Source organism: Marmota marmota, unplaced genomic scaffold (assembly GCF_001458135.2).
Source record: "Marmota marmota marmota unplaced genomic scaffold, marMar, whole genome shotgun sequence".
NCBI classification, from domain to species: Eukaryota; Metazoa; Chordata; class Mammalia; order Rodentia; family Sciuridae; genus Marmota; species Marmota marmota.
The window spans coordinates 303,610-322,748 of NW_025999930.1; the positions used below are offsets into that span (position 1 = coordinate 303,610).

The 19,139-nt window shown below is 51.9% G+C and overlaps 1 protein-coding gene across 1 annotated transcript; it reads left to right on the forward strand.

The window, feature by feature from the left end:
- The first annotated feature begins 12,292 nt into the window (after positions 1-12,292).
- Barx1 (BARX homeobox 1) lies at positions 12,293-19,133 on the forward strand. Its single transcript, XM_015506252.2, is given in 5 exon segments — positions 12,293-12,392; positions 17,843-17,947; positions 17,950-18,133; positions 18,216-18,300; positions 18,700-19,133. Coding segments are annotated over 5 exon segments (639 nt in total). The 3' UTR covers positions 18,865-19,133.
- Positions 19,134-19,139: the final 6 nt, after the last annotated feature.

The following is a 19,139-nucleotide window of genomic DNA, read 5'->3' on the forward strand; positions in this document are numbered from 1 at the left end:
TTCAGTTACTATAGTTTTCAATTCTAGAATTTCTATTTGATTACTTTCAAAAGTTTTCAGTTCTCTAAGAGTTAACCATTTTCTCATTTGATGTATTGAAGATGAGAAATATGAAACTTAATTATTTTGAAATCCCTACCTGGTAACCCCAATATCAGGGCATTCTGTGTGTACATAGTTTTCTTCTACCTCTTCTGGTCAGTTCATGTCTTTTTGTATGCCTTCCTATTTTTAATCAAGTGCCAGCTTTTGTGGTTGAAAAAAATCATGAAAATAATAGGAGATTTTGAATTCTATTTCATACAGAGAGGATTTGCTTTTGTTTCTGGAATGCAGTTAGTGAGGGACATATAATTGTAATCAAATCAAAGCTTGAATTGATTTAAAATTGGCTTTGAGGACTGGGGTTGTGGCTCAGTGGTAGAGCACTTGCTAACATGTGTGAGGCACTGGGTTTGATTCTCAGTGTCACATATAAATAAATTTTAAAAGGACCATCATCATCAACAACAAAAAAATTCTTAAAAAAAAAAAAAAAAAACCAAACTGGCTTTGATCCTTTTGAGAGTTGAACTGCCACCTATTTACCCGAGAGCCTGGGGTGTTTAAAAGGGCGGCCTCTTTTCCTTGGCCAAATTTGTGTGAGAATCATTGTCCCCCAGGCCCACATAACCACTTGTAGTCTTGCTCAGCCTCTTGGCCTCTGCAGCAGCAGCAGCAGCAGCCCTTATTACTAGAAAATGTCTTCAGAAGAAAATATACCAGGTATCAGGCTGCCCCTCTGGACTCCTTGTCTCTCTGCAATATGGTTGAAAAGACACATTTTATTCAGCTTGTCTGGTTGTTCTTGGTGTAAGGGTTAGTTGGTACCAAGTTAGTCCACCATTGCAGGAAGTGAAACTCGGTCTTGATTCCTTTTTTAAGTAACACCTTTGCACCCAAGAGGGCAGACATAATGTCCCATGCTGAAACTTGTGCAACTAAAAACCTCCCTACCCTGAGAATCGGAGTCAGCATGGACTCCCATATCTTAAACAAGGAATAGACCTCTCCTTAAATAGCTAAGATTTCAGGCAGAGAAATATCCCACCAAAACATGTATAGACACTTTATAGAAAAGAGCACAATTGGGCTGGGATTGTGGCTCAGTGGTGGAGCACTTGCCTTGCATGTGTGGGGCACTGGGTTCGATTCTTAGCACTGTATATAAATAAATGAATAAGATAAAGGTCCATCAACAACTAAAAACAAATTTAAAGAAAAGAGCACTATCACTTAAGCTATCACATGTAGGAAAAAAGTTCGTATTAATATCTCAGAGAATAATCATAGTGGCATTTACTGGCATAGCCAGGCCTCAGAAGTTGTTTTTTTCTGACCAGAAACATTCAGCTCAGACCCCTCTCCCAGTGGCCTCCAGGGTGTGTCCTTGCCCTCCAGCGTCTGAGGATGCCTCAGTGTCAGTGGATTCAAGGATTCTTCTCCTCGTATCCTATTTTTCAGATAAAATTTCTGAAAGAATACAAATGAAATTGTATCAAGTGGGAAGGTGCCTGGGAGAGTTGAACTGGAATTGAAGAGGCATTAAGGGACTTGACTCTTACCTTTTATTTCTCTAGTCTAAATAAATAAATAAAACCAAGAACAGGTACACTCTGAAAACACTCTTAAAGCAAACCTGTCTCTTCCATGCTCCCTCTAAAAGCCATCAGAATGCGCCCTGGACCCCTCCTTGGTGTCTGAGGCCACTCCTTCCCATCCATTTGGTGACAGACGTCTTTCCACCCCACCATCTTTCCTTAGATGCTCTGTATCAGCTCCAGTGTGAACAACTCCTGCAGCCTCCCACTGGGCCTTCCACCTTTCCCACCCCATGGCCAGGCTGGCTCCACTACTACTAGAATTCCCTTTATCACTGTGTACCATTCATACCTATGCATCTGAGCAGTAATGGCTCTTCATCACCATGCCACAGGATACAGTCCCAAGTCCTTGGCATGGAGCAGGAAACTCCTTACAGCCTGGCCTCAGCAGCTAGTGAACCTGAACCTGGGCCCCATCACTTATCATATCCATGCCAGTTTCTCAACATCTCCGAGGGGCTTAATCCATTTTGTGTTGCTATAATAAAATACCCAAGACAGCATGATTTATAAAGAAGAGAAGTTTGTTTGACTTACAGTTCTGGAGGCCAGGAAGTCCAAGAGCATAGTGCTGGCCTCTGGTGAGGTCCTTTGTGCTCCATCATAACATGGCAGAGGGTATTATGTAGCAGCAGGACAGAACAAGCATGAGTCATAGAAAGCTTGTTTTTGTGGTAAAGTCTCTTCCTCCATAACTTATTAATCCATGAATGAATTAATGCATCCACAAGCATAGAGCCCACATGACCCAATCACCTTCCGAAACTTCCACCTCAAAATGCCATCAGCATATCAATATGAGGATTAAATGTGTTAGCTTTCCGTTATTGTAACAACAACAACAACAAAAACTTGAAAAGGGGAGTTTCTTCGCCTCACAGTTTTGGAAGCTTCAATCCATGTTCAGTGGGCCTCCTTTCTTTCAGGCCTGAGGTAAGGCAGCACATCATGGTGGTCGAGCCCACTGTGACCAGGAAGCAAAGAAAGGGCAAGAGACCAGCATCCCACAATTCCCTTGGAGAATGCCCTCAATAACCTAAATTCTTCCCTAGTTCCCACCACCTCCCAACAGTGGCAAGCTGGAGAGCAAGTCTTTAACACATGAGCCTTTGGGAGACATTTCAGATCCAAACTATGTCAATTCTGAAACCTCACAAAGGTGGTCTTATGATGAACATGTCTGACATGTCTCACCCAGCAACTGCTGGTTACCTCAAGGTCTCTAAGTAACTTCAAAATGTGGAACACGGAATTGATGTAAAGGTAAGTAATGAGTGTGCACTAATTTGAAGCTCACGTGCAGTCATCCCTTGGTATCCTTGGTTGATTGAACCTGCCGATTCAGAGCCATGGATACAGAGGAAGGACTACATGTTATGAAATTCAGTGATAGCTGCAGCAATTGTTTAGAGCTTAAACCAACAAAAGATCTGAGGACAGGGAAGTCTTTCATGAATGATGTGGATATAGGATGGTACTAAAGAGTAGTCCAACCTTAAGTTAGATTTGTTATGATTTTAAAATTCTCTGCAGATAACATTCCCCTAGTGGCGTCCTGCCTTGGCCCCACCCTTGGGGCATTACTGGGAGGCCCTTTACTGGACTTTGCAACACCTGCTGGCCCAGGTTTTTGTTGAAATTCCAGCCTGGGTTTTTGTTTTTTTTTTTTTTTCTTTGAGGAATGGCTGTTAAGCTTATAAACGGATAAGTTCCAGAACACAGCTGGTGTCCACGGTTGTGTGGCTTATTCACTTCTAAGGGGCTCCTGGTTCAGGAAGTTGGGATTCAAGCCCAGCCTGGGCTGCAGTTGTGCCCACCTACAGGAGGGGGTGCCTTTGTCGAATTTGTCCAAAAATGCCATGGGGGAAGTGTTGTGGGGTGAATTATGTTCTCCAAAAAGATATGTTGAAATCTGAGCCCCCCAGGAACCTGAATGTGACCTTATATGGAACCAGGTCAGGCTCCATTATGATGGACCCTCACATAGCAACTAGATATGAGGGAAGGGGCATTTGGAGACCCAGATGAAGGAAGGGTTACGGGGTGATGGATGCAGAGACGGGGTGAGGTCCCAAGCTGGGCAGTGCTGAGAACTGACTGCTGGATACCTCCAGACGCTGGAAGAGACCCGGAAGGATCTCCCCTGAGCCTTCAGAGAGAGCACTGCCCTGCCACACTGTAATTGCTCTAGTTTGAATCTGGAGTGTCCCCTGAAAGTCCATGTGCTAATTAATGGCTTGGTCCCCAGCCTGTGGAGTCTTTGGAAAGTGGTAAGAGGTGGGGCCTAGTAGGAGGAAGTTAGGTCATCTGGCCCCTGATGTTGGGACCCTGGCTCCTGCCTTTCTCTTTGCTTCCTGGCCACAGTGAAGTGATCAGGCCTCCTCTACCATGTATTCCTGCCATGATGTACTGTGTCACCACAGGCCCAAGGAGACAGGGCCAAGAGACCGTGGACCGAAACCTCTGAAACTGTGAGCCAAATTAAGCCTTTCTTCCTCATAAGTTGATTATCTCAGGTATTTTGTCACAGCAACAAAAAGTGACTAACACATTGATCTTAGACTTTTAGTCTCTAGAATTATGAGTCAATGAAAGCTGTTGTTCTGAGTCATTCCGCATGTTCTTACAGCAGAAAACTAAGCAGGCCCCATGCTAGAATTTTCTTTTATAGATAGCATTTCTAAATATCAGAACTTTTCCTTATCTCCCCCAGAAATTTCTCAGTACTAGGGTACAGGTGAGGATTGGTGGATCTTATTCTTAAGGAATTGAAAGGTCTAGTGACAAAGATTTTTTGAAAAATATAACAATAGAGGCCTCCTTTCCCTAGGGAGTCCTATTCTACCAGAAGAACCAGCTAGAGAGAGTCTCAGACTGTAGCTAAGTTGTAAGGTCTAACTGACAGTAAGCTGCACTAAATACCAGATGAATCCATGAACAAGTCACTGAGCAGGTGGGTGCTTTGGGAGGAGAGGCTGAGCCTGGCTCCCCACCCACATAATGAATAAGTCACAGGAGTGTGAAGGGTGCTCAGCCCTTCAAGCCTGGGGTGTTGGTGGTTTCACCGCAGTATCCTGTCTTGACCAACACATGGTCCCAATTCTGCTGGCAATTGTGTGGCTGAGTCCCTCCACTCTCTGGCCTCAGTTTCCCCATTATTAAGTGAGGAAGTAGTGGGAAGTGTTTTCATCCAGTGATGAGGCTACAGAGTGGGATTTAGACCAAGGCAGAGGACAAGGGAGTTTGGATGATGAGAGATGAGAAAGTTCTAAAAACCATGGCAGATGCTGGATGGTTATCGAGGATAGAGACAGAGTACAGTTCCAGGGAGGGTGAGGGCCCTGGGTGGAGGGTGTTTTTCAGAAAAGGGACTTTACAGAATCCCTTCCAGTGCAGAGTTCAGGAAGCTGCAGTGACCATGACCTGACTCTTGAGTCTCCTTGTGTTGGGGACAGAAGCTCCAGGTTATTGAGCACCTGACATGGGCCAGGTTCTGTCCTGAGAACACCTGGGTGTGTTACATCTTCATGCTCACCTGGGAGGAAGGTGTTCACAGAAGCCTGGAGCACAGTCCTGCCAGCAGCTGCTCATCTGTTAGCCAGCAGAAGTGAACAGATTCACCCTGTCAGAAGAGGGGCTGGAGGAGGGGGGGAGATGCACGGGAATGCCCAAGTGTGTGGGGTGGGCATGAGCAGGCTGTGCGGGAGAGTGAGCCGAGACAGGACCATGAGGAGACAGGACCCAAGTCCTCACCACCCTGTGATTTTCCCAAGACAGTGGTTTTATAGGAACCAGCCATAAAGACCTTCAGGAAGGATGTCCCTGGTGTGTGTGTCCTGCACAGAGCCCCGTCCAGCCCCCAAGCTTGCTCTGGCTTCTAGTGCCTGGCCCTTAGAACTTCCTCCTGGTGTTGGGAAGGGGGTGAGGCCATCATCTCCAAGGCCCAGAGAGGACTCACCAGGCTCCCAATATAGCCCAGAGGCACAAATACAGAATGTTCCCAACGTAATGAATTTTTGACTTTCTAGTGGTGTGGAAGAGATGAGCCCTCACCAGAAACCATGGAATGGATTGAATCAGGCTAACGATGCGGGATTTGATCTTTTCTGGTGGTGCTGGTGACTTGGGGAAGGTTCCTGGTGACCCAGGGCAGGTTCCTTCTGTATGCCTAAGTCCTTTTCTTGGAGAAATGAGGATACTACTGGTGCTTACATCCCAGAGCATCTGCAGGATACAGATCCACAGTCCCCAGACCAGGCGCCTGGTGCCTGCTGGAGAGTAATCTGGTGAGTGAAGTGGCAGAGGGGTGTGGAAACCCTGCACTGGTGGTGAGGCAGATGGCAGATGCCTTGGCACTGCCACCGTCCTCCCACGCACCCCTGGCCGCCTCCCACGCATTCTGGGCCCTCTTAGACACTGCTGACCATCAGCATCCCTTCAGAGCACCCTGACCAGCACAGAGATGAGCTGCCCTGGCAGAGGCTGTCCTCAGTCAGTGGAGTGAAAACAAATGAAGCAAGTGAACAGAGTGCCCCAGAAGGCTTTTGTGGTGCCACGCACAAGGCCTTGGTGTCCTCCCCCTGAGCTGGGACAGGGAATCTGCCACAGAGTCTGCGAACCTCAGAGGGAGCCCTACGCTTCTGCACAGGCTCATCAATCCGTCCTGTCTGAAGATGTCCCCTGGACAAGCTCTAGCCTGTGCCAGGAGACAGCACAGCTGGTCTGTGAACGCAGCGAGGCCACACTGGCACCAGAATGAGACTTGGGATTTGAGTCAGAAAGATGAGCCAAGAGCTGGAGAGGAAGTGATTTCCCTGCTGTGGCCAGGTGTTCATGGGCCTAAGCAGAGCTGGCCAGCAGGGGAAGCAGACAGAGGCATGCTGGCTCCTCTTTCTCGACTCCCAGTCACCTATTCTGGGCTCTGGGGTGCAGGACAGGGGGCCCATGGAAGTCGGCTGAGGCAGGGCTGCTCTGCTCCTGATCTTCAGTGTGCTCTGTGGCCATGTCCCTGCCACAGCCCCGGAGCTACCCAGCCCCAGTCTCAGGAGTTGGGTGCTGTGCACAGGAAGCCACCCTTCCTCCCCTCAGCAGGCTTCAGCAGTGCATCCCAGCCTCACCTGCTGGACCCACATTGGCTCTGGGAAGGTTCCTGGCACCAGGGTCCAGGTCCCCCTGCACACCTGACATGGCCTGGGAGACGAACGTTCTGCCAGCCAGGCCCTGGTCAGCATTGCTCTGAAGTGGTGTCCTGACCACTGCTCTCATTCTCCCTGTTCTCTTTCTTCCCCCAAAATTAGGGAGAAGAGGAGGTGCATGGTGGCTTTGACCCACATGACCCATCTCAGCTACTGCAGACACTGGGCTAGTCCAACTCAAGACCTGCTCCAGGGGTAGGGATGGTCTTCCTTCTTTGGGTGGGGTCATCCTCTGATTCACTCTTAGACACATCAAGACAGCAGATGCAAGACATTAAGACACAGGCTGACCAAAATGTGGTCCCTCATTCCCTGCCACAGAGGTCCTGTCTATGCTGCAGCCAGGTTCCTTCCTCAGGCATCAGGTGGTATTTCAGGAACAGAGAGCCATCCTGGTCCCCTGATAGGAGGGTTCATTCACATGGGGGACTCCAAAGTTCACCTCTGTGTAATGATAAAGAGCGAAAACACAATCAGGGGTGTCCTGGCCTCTTGAGTTCTATCTCCTCGGGCAGACACCAGGTTCTGCTCACATGCAACTTCTTTACGTAATTAGTTTGCTACTGCAGCATAACAAATCTCTGCAAATTTAGTGGCTTTCTTCTCTCACGGCTTCTGTGGGTCAGAAGTCTGGGCATGGCTTACATGGTCCTCTGCTTAGGCTCACAGGCTGCAAGCAAGTGCCGTGGGGCTGAGGTCTCACCTAGAGCTCAGCTAAGGAAGGATGATTTGGACTGTGTGTAGAATCTCTGTCCTTGCTCTTCAGCACCTGTCCATGAAGCCCTTCTGAGGACCAGCTTCTATTCTGCAAGGCCAACAGATCATCTCCAACCTCAGGGAGGATCCCAGGCCCTCTAAAAGGGCTTGTCCAGTTAGGTTAGGTCAAGGATAATCTCCCTTGTGATCAACTCAAAGTCAACCAGTTAGGGACCTCAGTTATAAAGTAACAAACCAGACAGTCCTATCCAAACACACTGATAGGATCCTAGGATTCAAAGAGATGGATTGTGCGTGGCGTGGACACCAGGGGGCGATCTTAGAGTTCAGCAGATCTTAGAGTTTCCCTTATTCAAAACTGAAGGATGAATTTAACTTTGATCTGTAATAGAAACATCAATGGCCAGACAGTAAATTTCTAATTTCTAAAGTGGATTTTTTTATCAGGAAATGTTCCAATATGCTGCTTTCCTCCCTTGTTTCAACATGTCACTTATTCTCTGGGAAAGATAAGAATGACAACATCTTAAAGCAATAGCAGTTTTTTGAATCATATCTGGTTCTGTGAGAACAGGAGGAAACAATTGGCAGGACTGCTGGGCACAGCCATGTGTGTTGTGCACCTGCACAATCAGGAACTGCACTCGTAGAAGTTATGTGGTTTATATATGACAGTTCTTCTGTCCTAGAGTGGGGCTAGCACAGGGGCTTGGGGCTAGCACAGGGGCTTGCCCATGGGAGGGTCCAGTATCCTGGGTATCCTAGACCAGACTTGAGCTCCCAGCACCCTGTTCTCTGACTGGAGATGCCCTCCCCGCTGTGTGTGCTGCCTCTGTGGCCCTCCCTGACCAGTGGTCAGTCTGCAGGGGACGGCTGTTTCAGCCCATCTTCTCCACTCAGCACAGGGTGAGATAATGGGTCCAGATGCACCTGGAGCGACAAGTCTGAACCTCAGCAATAATCAGAGCTGGAGGGGAAGTGGGGGCCAAGTTAGAAGGTGGAGAGCCCTAAAAAAGGCCACTGTGGTGCCATGGAGAAGATGCTGGTTCAAATCCCACGTCGGTAACTTGGGCAAATGAGGTCACTCCTTTGCTTCAGTTTCCTTGCTTGTAAATGAAGGGTAAAAAATTGTCACCTTCCCAGAATGGAAGATGTAAGATTGAATGAGATCATGTTGGAGGATGGGGTACACAAGGCCTCACATGGAGGACGAGCTCTTAGATGGTGGCCAGGGCATGCACAATGGAATCCATAGTTGTTCTGAGAAATGCCCCTTGCCAGAAGTAGACTCAGAAAACAGGGAAGAACCTGGGGTCATGGAGCTGAGGCCTCTCATATTCCTGAAGGCCAGATGGGGTTAACTCCTAGTATTGGAATGTTTATAAGCCAACTTTGTGGCCAGTCTTTTGGTTGAGATACAAAAATAACCTGCAAAGAAAACTTCACCTTGTGTGCTTCTGAAATTTCCTTGGGTTCAGGGCCTGTGGTGTGCCACCTGCCATGGGACGCTGTCCACCTGCCTTGCTGTGTCCACCGCCTTCTATGTGCTTCATCCTTGCTATCTGTCTGAGCTCATCTGTCTTAGTAGAGTTAAACCGAATTCCCCGAAAGCAGATAAAATGCTGTTTTCTTTGTAGCTACAGCATCCAACAAGGGGTCTACTTATGTAGAGAGGAAAAGAAAATGTGCATTTCTTTTCATCATTTAAAAACATTTCTTTCAACTTTATTGAGGTATAATTAACAAATAGAAATTGTATACATTCAAGGACTACAATGTGATATTTTGGTATTCACATACATCGTGAAATGATCACCATGATGGATAGAACTAATGATTGGTTGAACTAATGAACATATCTTCACCTCTCATAGTTACCATTAAGTATGGTGAGAACTCAAGATCTACCCTCAGCACATGTCACAATACATTATTATGAGTATACAACACACGTTATCAACTAGCATCTATATGCTGTACATAAATCCTCAGAACTTCTGTTCATATTATAACTAAAAGTTTGTGCCCTTTGACTGACATTTTCTCCACCCCGGGCTCCAGTAGCCACCATTCCAGTCTGCTTCCAGGATTTCCACTCTTTAGATTCCACATGTAGCAGGTCATGCTGTCTGGTTTTCCGTTTCAGGAGGATTCCTGGTGATCCTGGTAGACAGAATGTGACCAGCAGAGGGCACAAGAACCATGGGTCATGGGAGATGTGGCATTGGCCTCCCCCAGAGCAAGATTTCCTGGAAATGCTTTTAGCCAACTACACATTTATAACAGCTATTTTTATGTCATATTCTTTCCCTTTGCTTGTTTCTTGCAAATTTGTCACTTGGCAGCTGCAAAGGCTCAGGGCTTGGGAAACTCCCAGAAAGTCAGGGACATAGCCTTCTGTCTGTCTTACATCTCAGCCACTGGAGATCCGGGATGTCAACGGAATGAGAGGAGACGGGAAAGGACATGGCCCAAGAGGGAGTCGTCTCACCAGCCGTGGCCTTCCCCCTTGCTGGGGGCTGCTGGTCCAGATCAGGGGACTCTCAGTAGTCCCTTAGTACTGCCACTGAAGGTAGTGAGCACCCTGTAATCAGCAGTGTGTAAGGAACCAGAAGGCAAAGTAAACAATCTCTGCTCCAAAGACCATTGTGAGGATTAAGTGAGAGGATGATTTTGCCTCATTCAGTCCAGTGTCTGCGGACAGTATTCATAGAAAGAAAACTTTTAATTGTTGAGAATTCAGAAACAGGAGTAGGCAATGAACCAGGTGATTCTATATTTCTAAGACTCACATGCTATTAAACAAATGGGTGCTTCCATGGAAAAAAAAAGAAACTAAAACTAAAAGAAAAAGAATTTTAAAAACAAGGTAACACTTCTCAAATGCAAGTGCACATATTTGTGCAATCAGCGGAATTGATTCTAAACCAGGAACTGGCAAATCGTGACCCTCTGCCTGGTTTTATAAAGCCAGTAAACAGAATGGATTTTACATTTTCAAGTGGCTGAAAGAAATCAAGAAAAGAATATTTCATGACATGTAAAAATGAAATCAAATTCAAATTTCAGTGTCCATAAACAAAGTTTGTTTGGAACAAAGCCATACTCATTGGTTTATGTATTATCCGAAGCTACTTTCACACTACAATGGCAACACTGAGTCCCTGCAACAAAGCTTTCTGGGCTGCAGAGCATAAAATATTTATTTATCTAGCTCTTTACAGAACAAGTGTTTTGATTAAGGCTGTTAAAACTGGCTAGGTGAAGGTTTCATCTAAAAACCCCTCCTGTCCTTTTATTTGGGGAACCTGAAGTTTGGACAAGGAATGCTCTTGATCAAGGGCAGGGACAGGGCAGGTGTAATGTGGGGAGACAGGGCCCAGGAAATCAGGGCCTGTGGAGATGGCGGCAGGTCCTGTCTCTTTCCCCTTGATCATCTCTAGCAGAAAGCAGAAGGACTGGCCTAGAGCCCTGGCATGAGGCTGGTCCTGGGCTGGCATCTGAGGATCAGGGTGTTGTGGCCTTTCTGTGTTCCCTGTAGGCCCCAGAATCCTTACCTACAACATAAGCATTGTGCCCAGCGTTCTGTCCCCTCCCAAGGGCTGCAAGGCATCCAATGGGAGGTGCTGCTGGAGGAGTCAGGGGCAGGCCTCCTCCTGCCCCTCACTCAAATTTTCAGAGCAGGAAAAGACTTATGGTCACAGCACTGTCTGTGTCAGGGAGGACAGATGCAAGTGTCCATCCACCAACCTGCTGGATGGTGGGCAAGGACATCCTGTAGGAGGCACTGCGTTCCAGCTCCCCCTACTGATGGGGCAGGACCTGGACTCCTTGTCCCACAGAGGGCTGGCTCCCCAGGGTGCCCAGGCTCCAAGACCCTGGCCACAGGGCTGTGGAACCCTCCAAGGGCTCTGCCTATAATGGAAGCGACTAAACCCACAGTGGCTGGTATCTAGCAGTGTGAAGATCCCGTCTCTCGTTATTAGGAGGACAGAACTGTGGTTTGGTTGTCCTGATGAAAAGAAAACAGGAAGAAAAAGAGGGGCGGAGAGAATAAGAGCGAGAGCGAGAAGCAGGGGAGGATGGGGAGAACTTGTAATAAAGAAGCCGGGAAATGGATGAAGAAAGACAAGAAAGCAAGCAAAGGGAAAGTGAAGAACAGCGGGTGTCCTCTGCTGGCGAGAGCTGGCCGCCTCGCTGCAGCTTGCTCCCTTCCCGCCGGCCGGCCTGTCGTGTGCGTGTGCTCCTGGCGAAGTGCGGCCTCAGCACAGGGTCACCCGCAGCCTCAAGAGCTCCGGCAAGGTCCTGGGTGCGAGCTAAACGGCAAGTAGGCGGCAAGCACCTGCCCGAAGGGGCCAGTAGGGTCTCTACAGGCGGTCATCACGTGGCTTTCTCTCTCCCGGCCACCCCCCCAGGTCAGGGCGGCTCCAACACCCGCACTGAGCTCCCCAACCTGCGCCCCGACCGGTCAAACCTCTCCTTCCCCGCACAGCACTCAAGGCGCCAGAACAGATCTCCGAGGTTCAGTTCTCACAGTCCCACAGCGGGTGGAGGTCCTCTAGATCTTCATCACCCAGCAGCTCCGGCCCACATCACCCGGCCCCAGCGAGCCCCGGCCCCCAGTGGCCACCACTTCCTGGTCCTGGAAGTGGCCTCGAGCGCCGCGGGTTCGCAAGACCCGACTCTGATGCGAGGTCGCTGCGGGACTCGCCCAGGCTGGCCAGGGGTGGGTGTAAAATGGAGAAAGAACTGACCAAGGACTGCCCCAGGACCCTGGCCACCAAGAACCGGGTCCTGGAGTTTTCTCAGTCTCGGAAGGCAGTCGTTATGTACCTATGTATCTTTTAAAACTCACACTTCCAAAGGGAATCACACATTAAACCATAAAACAACCTTATAAAACAACAAAAAATAACCAATTCCAAAGGATCAAATTCATAGAGTGCTCCGAGAGGGATAACTACTGACGGAAAGAGGGACGTATCCAAAGGCGCTGTCGCCCCAAATACGATTTGACCTCGGGTTCCCAAACATTTGAAATGACTCAAAACGAAAGTCCACGCTTGACGTCGAAATTTTCATTTAAAAGGGGTCACAGAGAATGGTTTCTCCAAAGGAAAACGTTTGGCGGTCTCCGGGAGACAGCGACTTGCGAGCTTGGGGACGGAGCAATTTTATAATCCTGTTTGAAGGCAGAACAGAAGTCTCCAGTCCCGGTTCCAGACAAGGGCAGGGCGCGGACCGCAGCCCCCGGCCCCCACCGAGACAGGCCCTCGACCCACGTCAAATGCCACCACCACTGCCATCCCGCCAGCTTGCCCCTGGTTAGGAGCAGTCAGAACCTCAGGCTTCAAGAAAGAAAACGGGGAAGAGCCCGCGCCATTCAAGGGCGCTAGCGATGAGTCCCTGGAAAACGGAACGTGCCCTTGGCGCGCGGGGCTCTATGGCGGGCCGCTCAAAGATCGAGGTCCTCTTGGTCAACTGGGAGGAAGTTGTTGGACCGGTGGGGTGTTGGCTATTTGGAGGATTATACCAAGAGGCGAGGTGACCGTTTTAAAGAAAACTTCCCTACATCTCTGGTCCCAACTTCGTTTGGCCAAGTAAGATAACAAACCCAGGGCAGGTAGGAAGGAAATGCAAAGAAATAGGCCGGCAGTCCTGGGAGGGCAGGAGAAGAGTCCACCCAGAAGCCCCCAGACGCTGGACGCTGACCTGTCCCAGGGATGCCCCCTTGGGTACTCAGCCTCTCTGTCTTTATTCTGTGACCCCTTGGCTCCGGAGCCGTTCCAGAATGCCATCTGGGAGGCGCTGGGACAGGAGGAGGGTGCAGGAGGAGGGAAGGGGGCCTGGAATCTGCACACCAGTGCTTAAGAGTTTCGGTTAATAGGGTGAGGAGACCCCTTCTCCGCCTCGCCCCTCCGGTGCCAGTTGAAAATGTGGAGTCACCGGGACAGAGCACCGGGGAGGGAACGGTTCTGTGCTCTGGAACCCCCATCTTTCCTCAAGGCGCAGAGGGCCCCCTGTGCCCAGAGCCCCTAGCTGCCAGGCTACGAGGGAGGGTGGCTGGCCCCGGGCGCTGAGGTCATCTTTTCCACTGCGAATACACCGCAAGTGGACGGTTTCCGGGATTTTCGCAGCGGCGGCTGGAGGCCCCGGCTGGTCCCCGGCGTCGGGCACCGCGGCTGCGCCTCTGGGTGGCGACTCCCCTTCTTCGGGCAGCCTGGGCTGGAGAATGAAGTCCCCTTCACTGTGAGCCCCTTCCTGAGCAGCGGAGGCCTCGCAGTCATTCGTTTTGAGTTTTTCGCCTAAAAGGGGTTTATCTGAGGATTTGCCTTCAGTTCCGAGGACGTGGCTGTCCCCCGGGGGGTGAACTAGGGGCAGGTCCGCGGCGGCAGTGTCTTTGCGCACTGGAGGGGAGGGAGTGTCGTGGCTCTCAGCCCTTCCCTGCGGGCAAACCCACAACCCTTAGGGCCTCATTCCCAGAGGCGCCTTCACCGCCTTCACGGAAGGCCTAGGCCTGGGATGAGGAAAGAGCGCTGGCCAGAGTCCAAGCAGCTGGGGGGCACACCTGTGGAATGGGGAGGAGGCTGCATCATAGTCTACTGAGTCCCTGAAATCTAGAGTTGAGACCTCCACGCTGAAAATCACTCAACCCCCACCAACAACAACCTGACCAAAGAGTTACCCTGAGAAGCTGACAGGTGGTAAAATAGATTCGGTGACATGTGATCAACAATATGAATACTCAGATGTAGGACCCCAGTCCTGAGCAAGTGAGACCCTCAGGGCTGCAACTGGGCTGCGCACAGACGTTTCAAATCTGGGTGACTTCTCTCAGAATCCAAATACGAGGTGAGGGGTGGGTGGGGGCTGTCTGGGCCTAAATCTCTAGAGAATACCCTGGTCTAAGCTCCTTGGAAGGCGTGAAAGCAGAGAGGAAGAGGAGGAGGCAAAGGACACTGGGGAGGGTGGAGGCCAGGGGAAGGACCCTGAGACAGAGGGCCATGGAAAGACAGTCCTACACACTGGGGTGCCTGGGTAGGTCCCTTTCTCTTGTTGGCCTCAGTTGCCCATCGGAAAAATGAGGTGGTTGGACTCCCCATCTAGGGAAGGGTTCTTTGTGCCTACTCACTGGGGAGAGCCCCTCTGGGCTTCTGAGGACCCCAGGAGAAATTGGCTTTCCTCTGCTTGCCCAGGAGGAGGTGGGGTGGGTGCTGGGCCAAGAGAAGCCTTAACACAGCCCCTGCCGCTTGATCACTCAGAGGCCTCCTTGGTGGGGGCCACTGTTACTCTTAGTAGGTCTCACCTCACCCCTTCCAAAGAACCATTTTTCCTCATTGAACCACTTACCCTGGGGAGTCGGAAACAACTGATGACCCTAGGATTCAGGAAGTCACCCAACAACTGGGGAGCAGTGGCTCAGAGCCTCTGGTAAGACTTTGTCTTTTATCCCAGTCCCTATGAACAAGGGGTCTTGGTCATCTCCTAGTCTCCCCAGAGTCTGGGCCAGCTGCCACCGGCTAGGGCCGTCTAGGGCGAGCCTCAAGATCGCCGCTGGTCAATCCACTGAACTGCCGAAACTGCATCAGCTTAGGGAGGGGGCAGGGCATGCTGCCCATTTCCCAGAGGTGAGGACTTAGGCTCCGCGTAGAGCTCACTTGGGAAGTAGGAGTGCTTTAAGACACCAGCTGGGAGCCAGGTGCTGACTGATTGTGGTGGTTGGGGCTGGAGGTAGGACCCAGTCTGCCGAGTGGGAAGGGGAGGACAACAGCTCCTCCTCTTGCCTCCTAGGTACACCCCGCCCTCCTAACAAGGAGATCCTGTGGGTCTTGGGTAAGGACCCCCTCCCTCAGTCCTCACAAACTCCTTGGTGTCAAGTATATCTCTTCTGGAAGGGACAGAAAGCTGGAGCCCAGAAACAGGCAGTGGTTTACCCAGCAGTGTCAGAGTCAAAGGACCGAAACTCCAAACTCGGTAGAGAGTTTACTTTGGGATTGTTCACCTCAGGTTTGGGATTATACTCTCTTTACAAGACTGATCTAAAAGAGCTGCTGCCGATTTCCTCAGTCCTGCAGGAGCCTTTGAGACTCAGAGATGGGGAGGCAGACTCTCAGAGCACCCCCTGATCCCTGCCCTCAGCTCCACCTGGTTCCTTTGATGCTCCAAAGGTGGGAAATGGGGAAGTTGCATCCTTTCTCTTCCTCTCCATCAATCCTCTAACTAGGAGGACATAACCCAGCCCACAGCGTCCCCGTGTTGCCAAGGAGAATGTGTCCACGTATCACTTGGGTTTGCATTTCAATCAAATCTGCCTGCAGAACGTTTTCCTCTCAGGGCAAGTCGGAGGGAAAGGAGGCTGATCATGGTAAACTGAGGCGGAGGTGGGCCCTGGTGGTGGTGCACAGGTGCGACTGCCACTCTTTGAGTTGCACCCTGCCCACTGCAGCACCCCTACGCGGCCTTCGGCCCTGCACCCTGGCGGGAGGCACACCGTCACTCTTTTCCCGTTGAGATGCGGGGGCCTTTGCCCATTCTCCTCCCTAACCCCTGCCTAGGCCGCGGGCCTTCCTACCTGTCTCTTCTCTTTACTGTTCCCTCCCTCTGTCCGGCCTGCCTCTGTGCCCTCTGGCACGTCCGGGCCGCGGACTCTCGCTCTCCGGTCAGTCTCTCTGCACACGTCTCCACGGCATCCCAGGCACCGTCACTCTCTTATCTTTCCTGGTCCCCACTGTCACCGCCTGGACCTTTTCTCACCTCTCTGTCTCTCGATCCCACGGTGTCTCATCTCTAGGGGAGGGTCTCCTTTCCCGAGTTCTACGTTGGTCCTTCCTGGGCGTGCGCTCCGCTGGTTCTCTTTCGGTCTCGGTCGGCCGGCCCCTCTCACGCCGGCCTCTCCTCCCTTCCCTCCTCCCTCCCTTCTGGGTTCCTCCCTCCGGCTCCGCTTAGCGGGTGGGGGGCCGCAGCCTGGAGCGCAGCGGAGCAGGGCGGGGCGGGGCGGCGCGGGCGGGGNTCCTGGAGTCCAGTGCTGCAGCTGGGGACAATGAGGCCTCTGCTGCGGTAGGGCCTTGCTGTGAGCAAGAGGCCTGCCTGTGAGCCGCTGCCGGGCTGGACCTTCCACTTCCAGGTCGGCTGGGTCTTGGCAGAACTTGAACCACTTGCTCAAACCGTTTTTGCCCACCCTATCTCTTTCTTGGTGGGTGCCTGTCCTGGCCTGCAGTGCCCTCTCCACCACCTCCATTCCCTTCTTAACCTTTCTCATCTACGCTGCTCAGCGTTTGGCCTCCCTCATCCTCTCCGTTGTGTAGATCTGCCTCTCCCACTTTTCCCCTAAAGAGTCCTTTTCCCTTCTCCCCTCTCCTCCTCCTTACCTCTACTTGCACCTTGTTGGGTCCCCTTCGTACTTACAAGGGACTAGGACCGGACTCAGAGAAGCCTGAAGGGAAGGGAGGCCTACTAAACTTGGCGGGGACCCCAGCCCCACCAACCGCCTTTTCTGCACTCCTTTCGTCCCTTCTTGGTTGAGCTTGTCCCGCCCGTGGCGGCAGAGCCAGTTTGCTTGTTCTAAGTTAATTTGGGACGCAGCGTCTCGGCTGCCTTTCACTTCTATCTGTTGTATTGTTAGTAGTTCGTTTGAAGCGGGCAAAAAGAAAAAAAAAACATTTTAGGATTAGAGAACATGCAAGCATCTTCACGGGGAAGAGCCTGAACAGAAAAACAAGAACACAAATTTCGTGTTCACAGGGTGCTTTGGAATTTCTAGGAAGCGCCCGACCCCATCCCAGAGGACAGCACGGCCACAGCCCGCGGTGTGGCTGCTGTGTTGAGCACAGGAGAGTGACCGTGCACAGTCCTTTAGGTCCTTTTTCCGAACGCAGCAAGCCGGATTTGGTCCGGGAAGACGCCCACCTTCTTAATTCGCACCGGTCTCTTCTTAATTTCCTTTTTTACGAAAGAGACACTGCATGCGTCTCAGACCTGTGAACTTGTTTCTGGAGAACGCTGAAATCCAGAGGCGGCTGGGGCATGGGGAATGCCAGAGCAGAGCACCGGGTTGGGGAGGTCCTTTCTTCCAGACTCTGGAGAACAGAACATTGAGGAGGCTTGTCTTCTGCGCTTAGTTCAAATCTTTGCGCGTGGCTCGCATGCTTGCTCCAGGCAGCCAGGCGTGGAGGTTTTGCGTGTTCAAATCCCTGTGCCGAAGCTCCCGTGGCCCTTGGTGCGGCCGATGCCCGAGGCAGAGAAGCGCAGCTGGAGCTCACTGGGCTCCTCACTCTTCTCTCCCTGCAGCAGTGCTGAAGGCAGAGCAGGCGGCGGTGTTCAAGTTCCCGCTGGCGCCGCTCGGCTGTTCCGGGTTGGGCTCAGCGCTGCTGGCCGCCGGGCCTGGGTTGCCTGGCGCCGCGGTGCGCCGCACCTGCCACTGGAGCTGCAGCTCCGCGGGAAGCTGGAGGCCGCAGGCCCTGGTGAGCCGAGCACGAAAGCCAAGAAGGGGCGCCGGAGCCGCACTGTGTTCACAGAGCTGCAGCTGATGGGCCTGGAGAAACGCTTCGAGAAGCAGAAATACCTCTCCACACCCGACAGGTAGTGTTGGGCCAGGCTGGGGCCAGTAGGCGGTGGGAGGGTGGCCATCTGCCCTGCTGAAGGTGCGCCCTGCTCTTTCCAGAATAGATCTCGCCGAGTCCTTGGGCCTGAGCCAGTTGCAGGTGAAGACGTGGTATCAGAATCGGAGGATGAAGTGGAAGAAAATAGTGAGTGTGCCTGGTAGCTCTGTAGGCCCTCGGTTTCCCGGGCCATGCCCCTGTGCCCTGCAAGAACTGTTCCTCCCTGCTTCGCGAGGACCTCTTCCCAACCCTTCCAATTCCCTCCGTACCTGGTGCATATGAGGACCCTCTGCCTCTTTGGGTGCCCTATGGGGGCCAACAATCCTTGGTGTCCCGCGGAGCCCTCAGGTCCGCTGGCGGCCTTGAACCCCTCTGCAGTCTTAGGGGACGCCTCTTCCCAACGGCTCTCAAATGGCTGCCGTTTCCCAGGGGCGGGGAGCGGTCCTTGATGACCCGGTTGGGTCCTTCCGTCACCCCTGGGTGCTGGGCACAAGGGTCCCCAGTCCACCTCCCCGCCCATCGAGGTACTGGTCATCCTTCGTGTAGGTACTGCAGGGCGGCGGCCTGGAGTCCCCTACCAAGCCCAAGGGGCGGCCAAAGAAGAACTCCATCCCCACAAGCGAGCAACTCTCAGAGCAGGAGCGCGCCAAGGAGGCGGAGAAGCCGGCGGAGGTGCCAGGCGAGCCCAGCGACAGGAGCCGCGAGGATTGAGCTCGGCAGAGTGCGGAGCCAGGGAGCCAGAGAAGCAGTGGCCACCTGAGTCCGCGGAAACCTGCGGACCGTCCCTTCTCGTCCCCACCGTTTGCTTTCTAAGCATTTTATTATTAGTTTGAATGCGGACAACCAGGGGTCAAACAAGGAAGGACAGAGACCCTGAAGCCAAACCCAGGCCCCGGCGCGCTCCTGGTCCTTACTTGGGACGTCCATCGCCGCGGAAGCAACTCGTCTTCCTTGGAGCTCCGCGGCGCCGTGCGCTCCACGTGCAT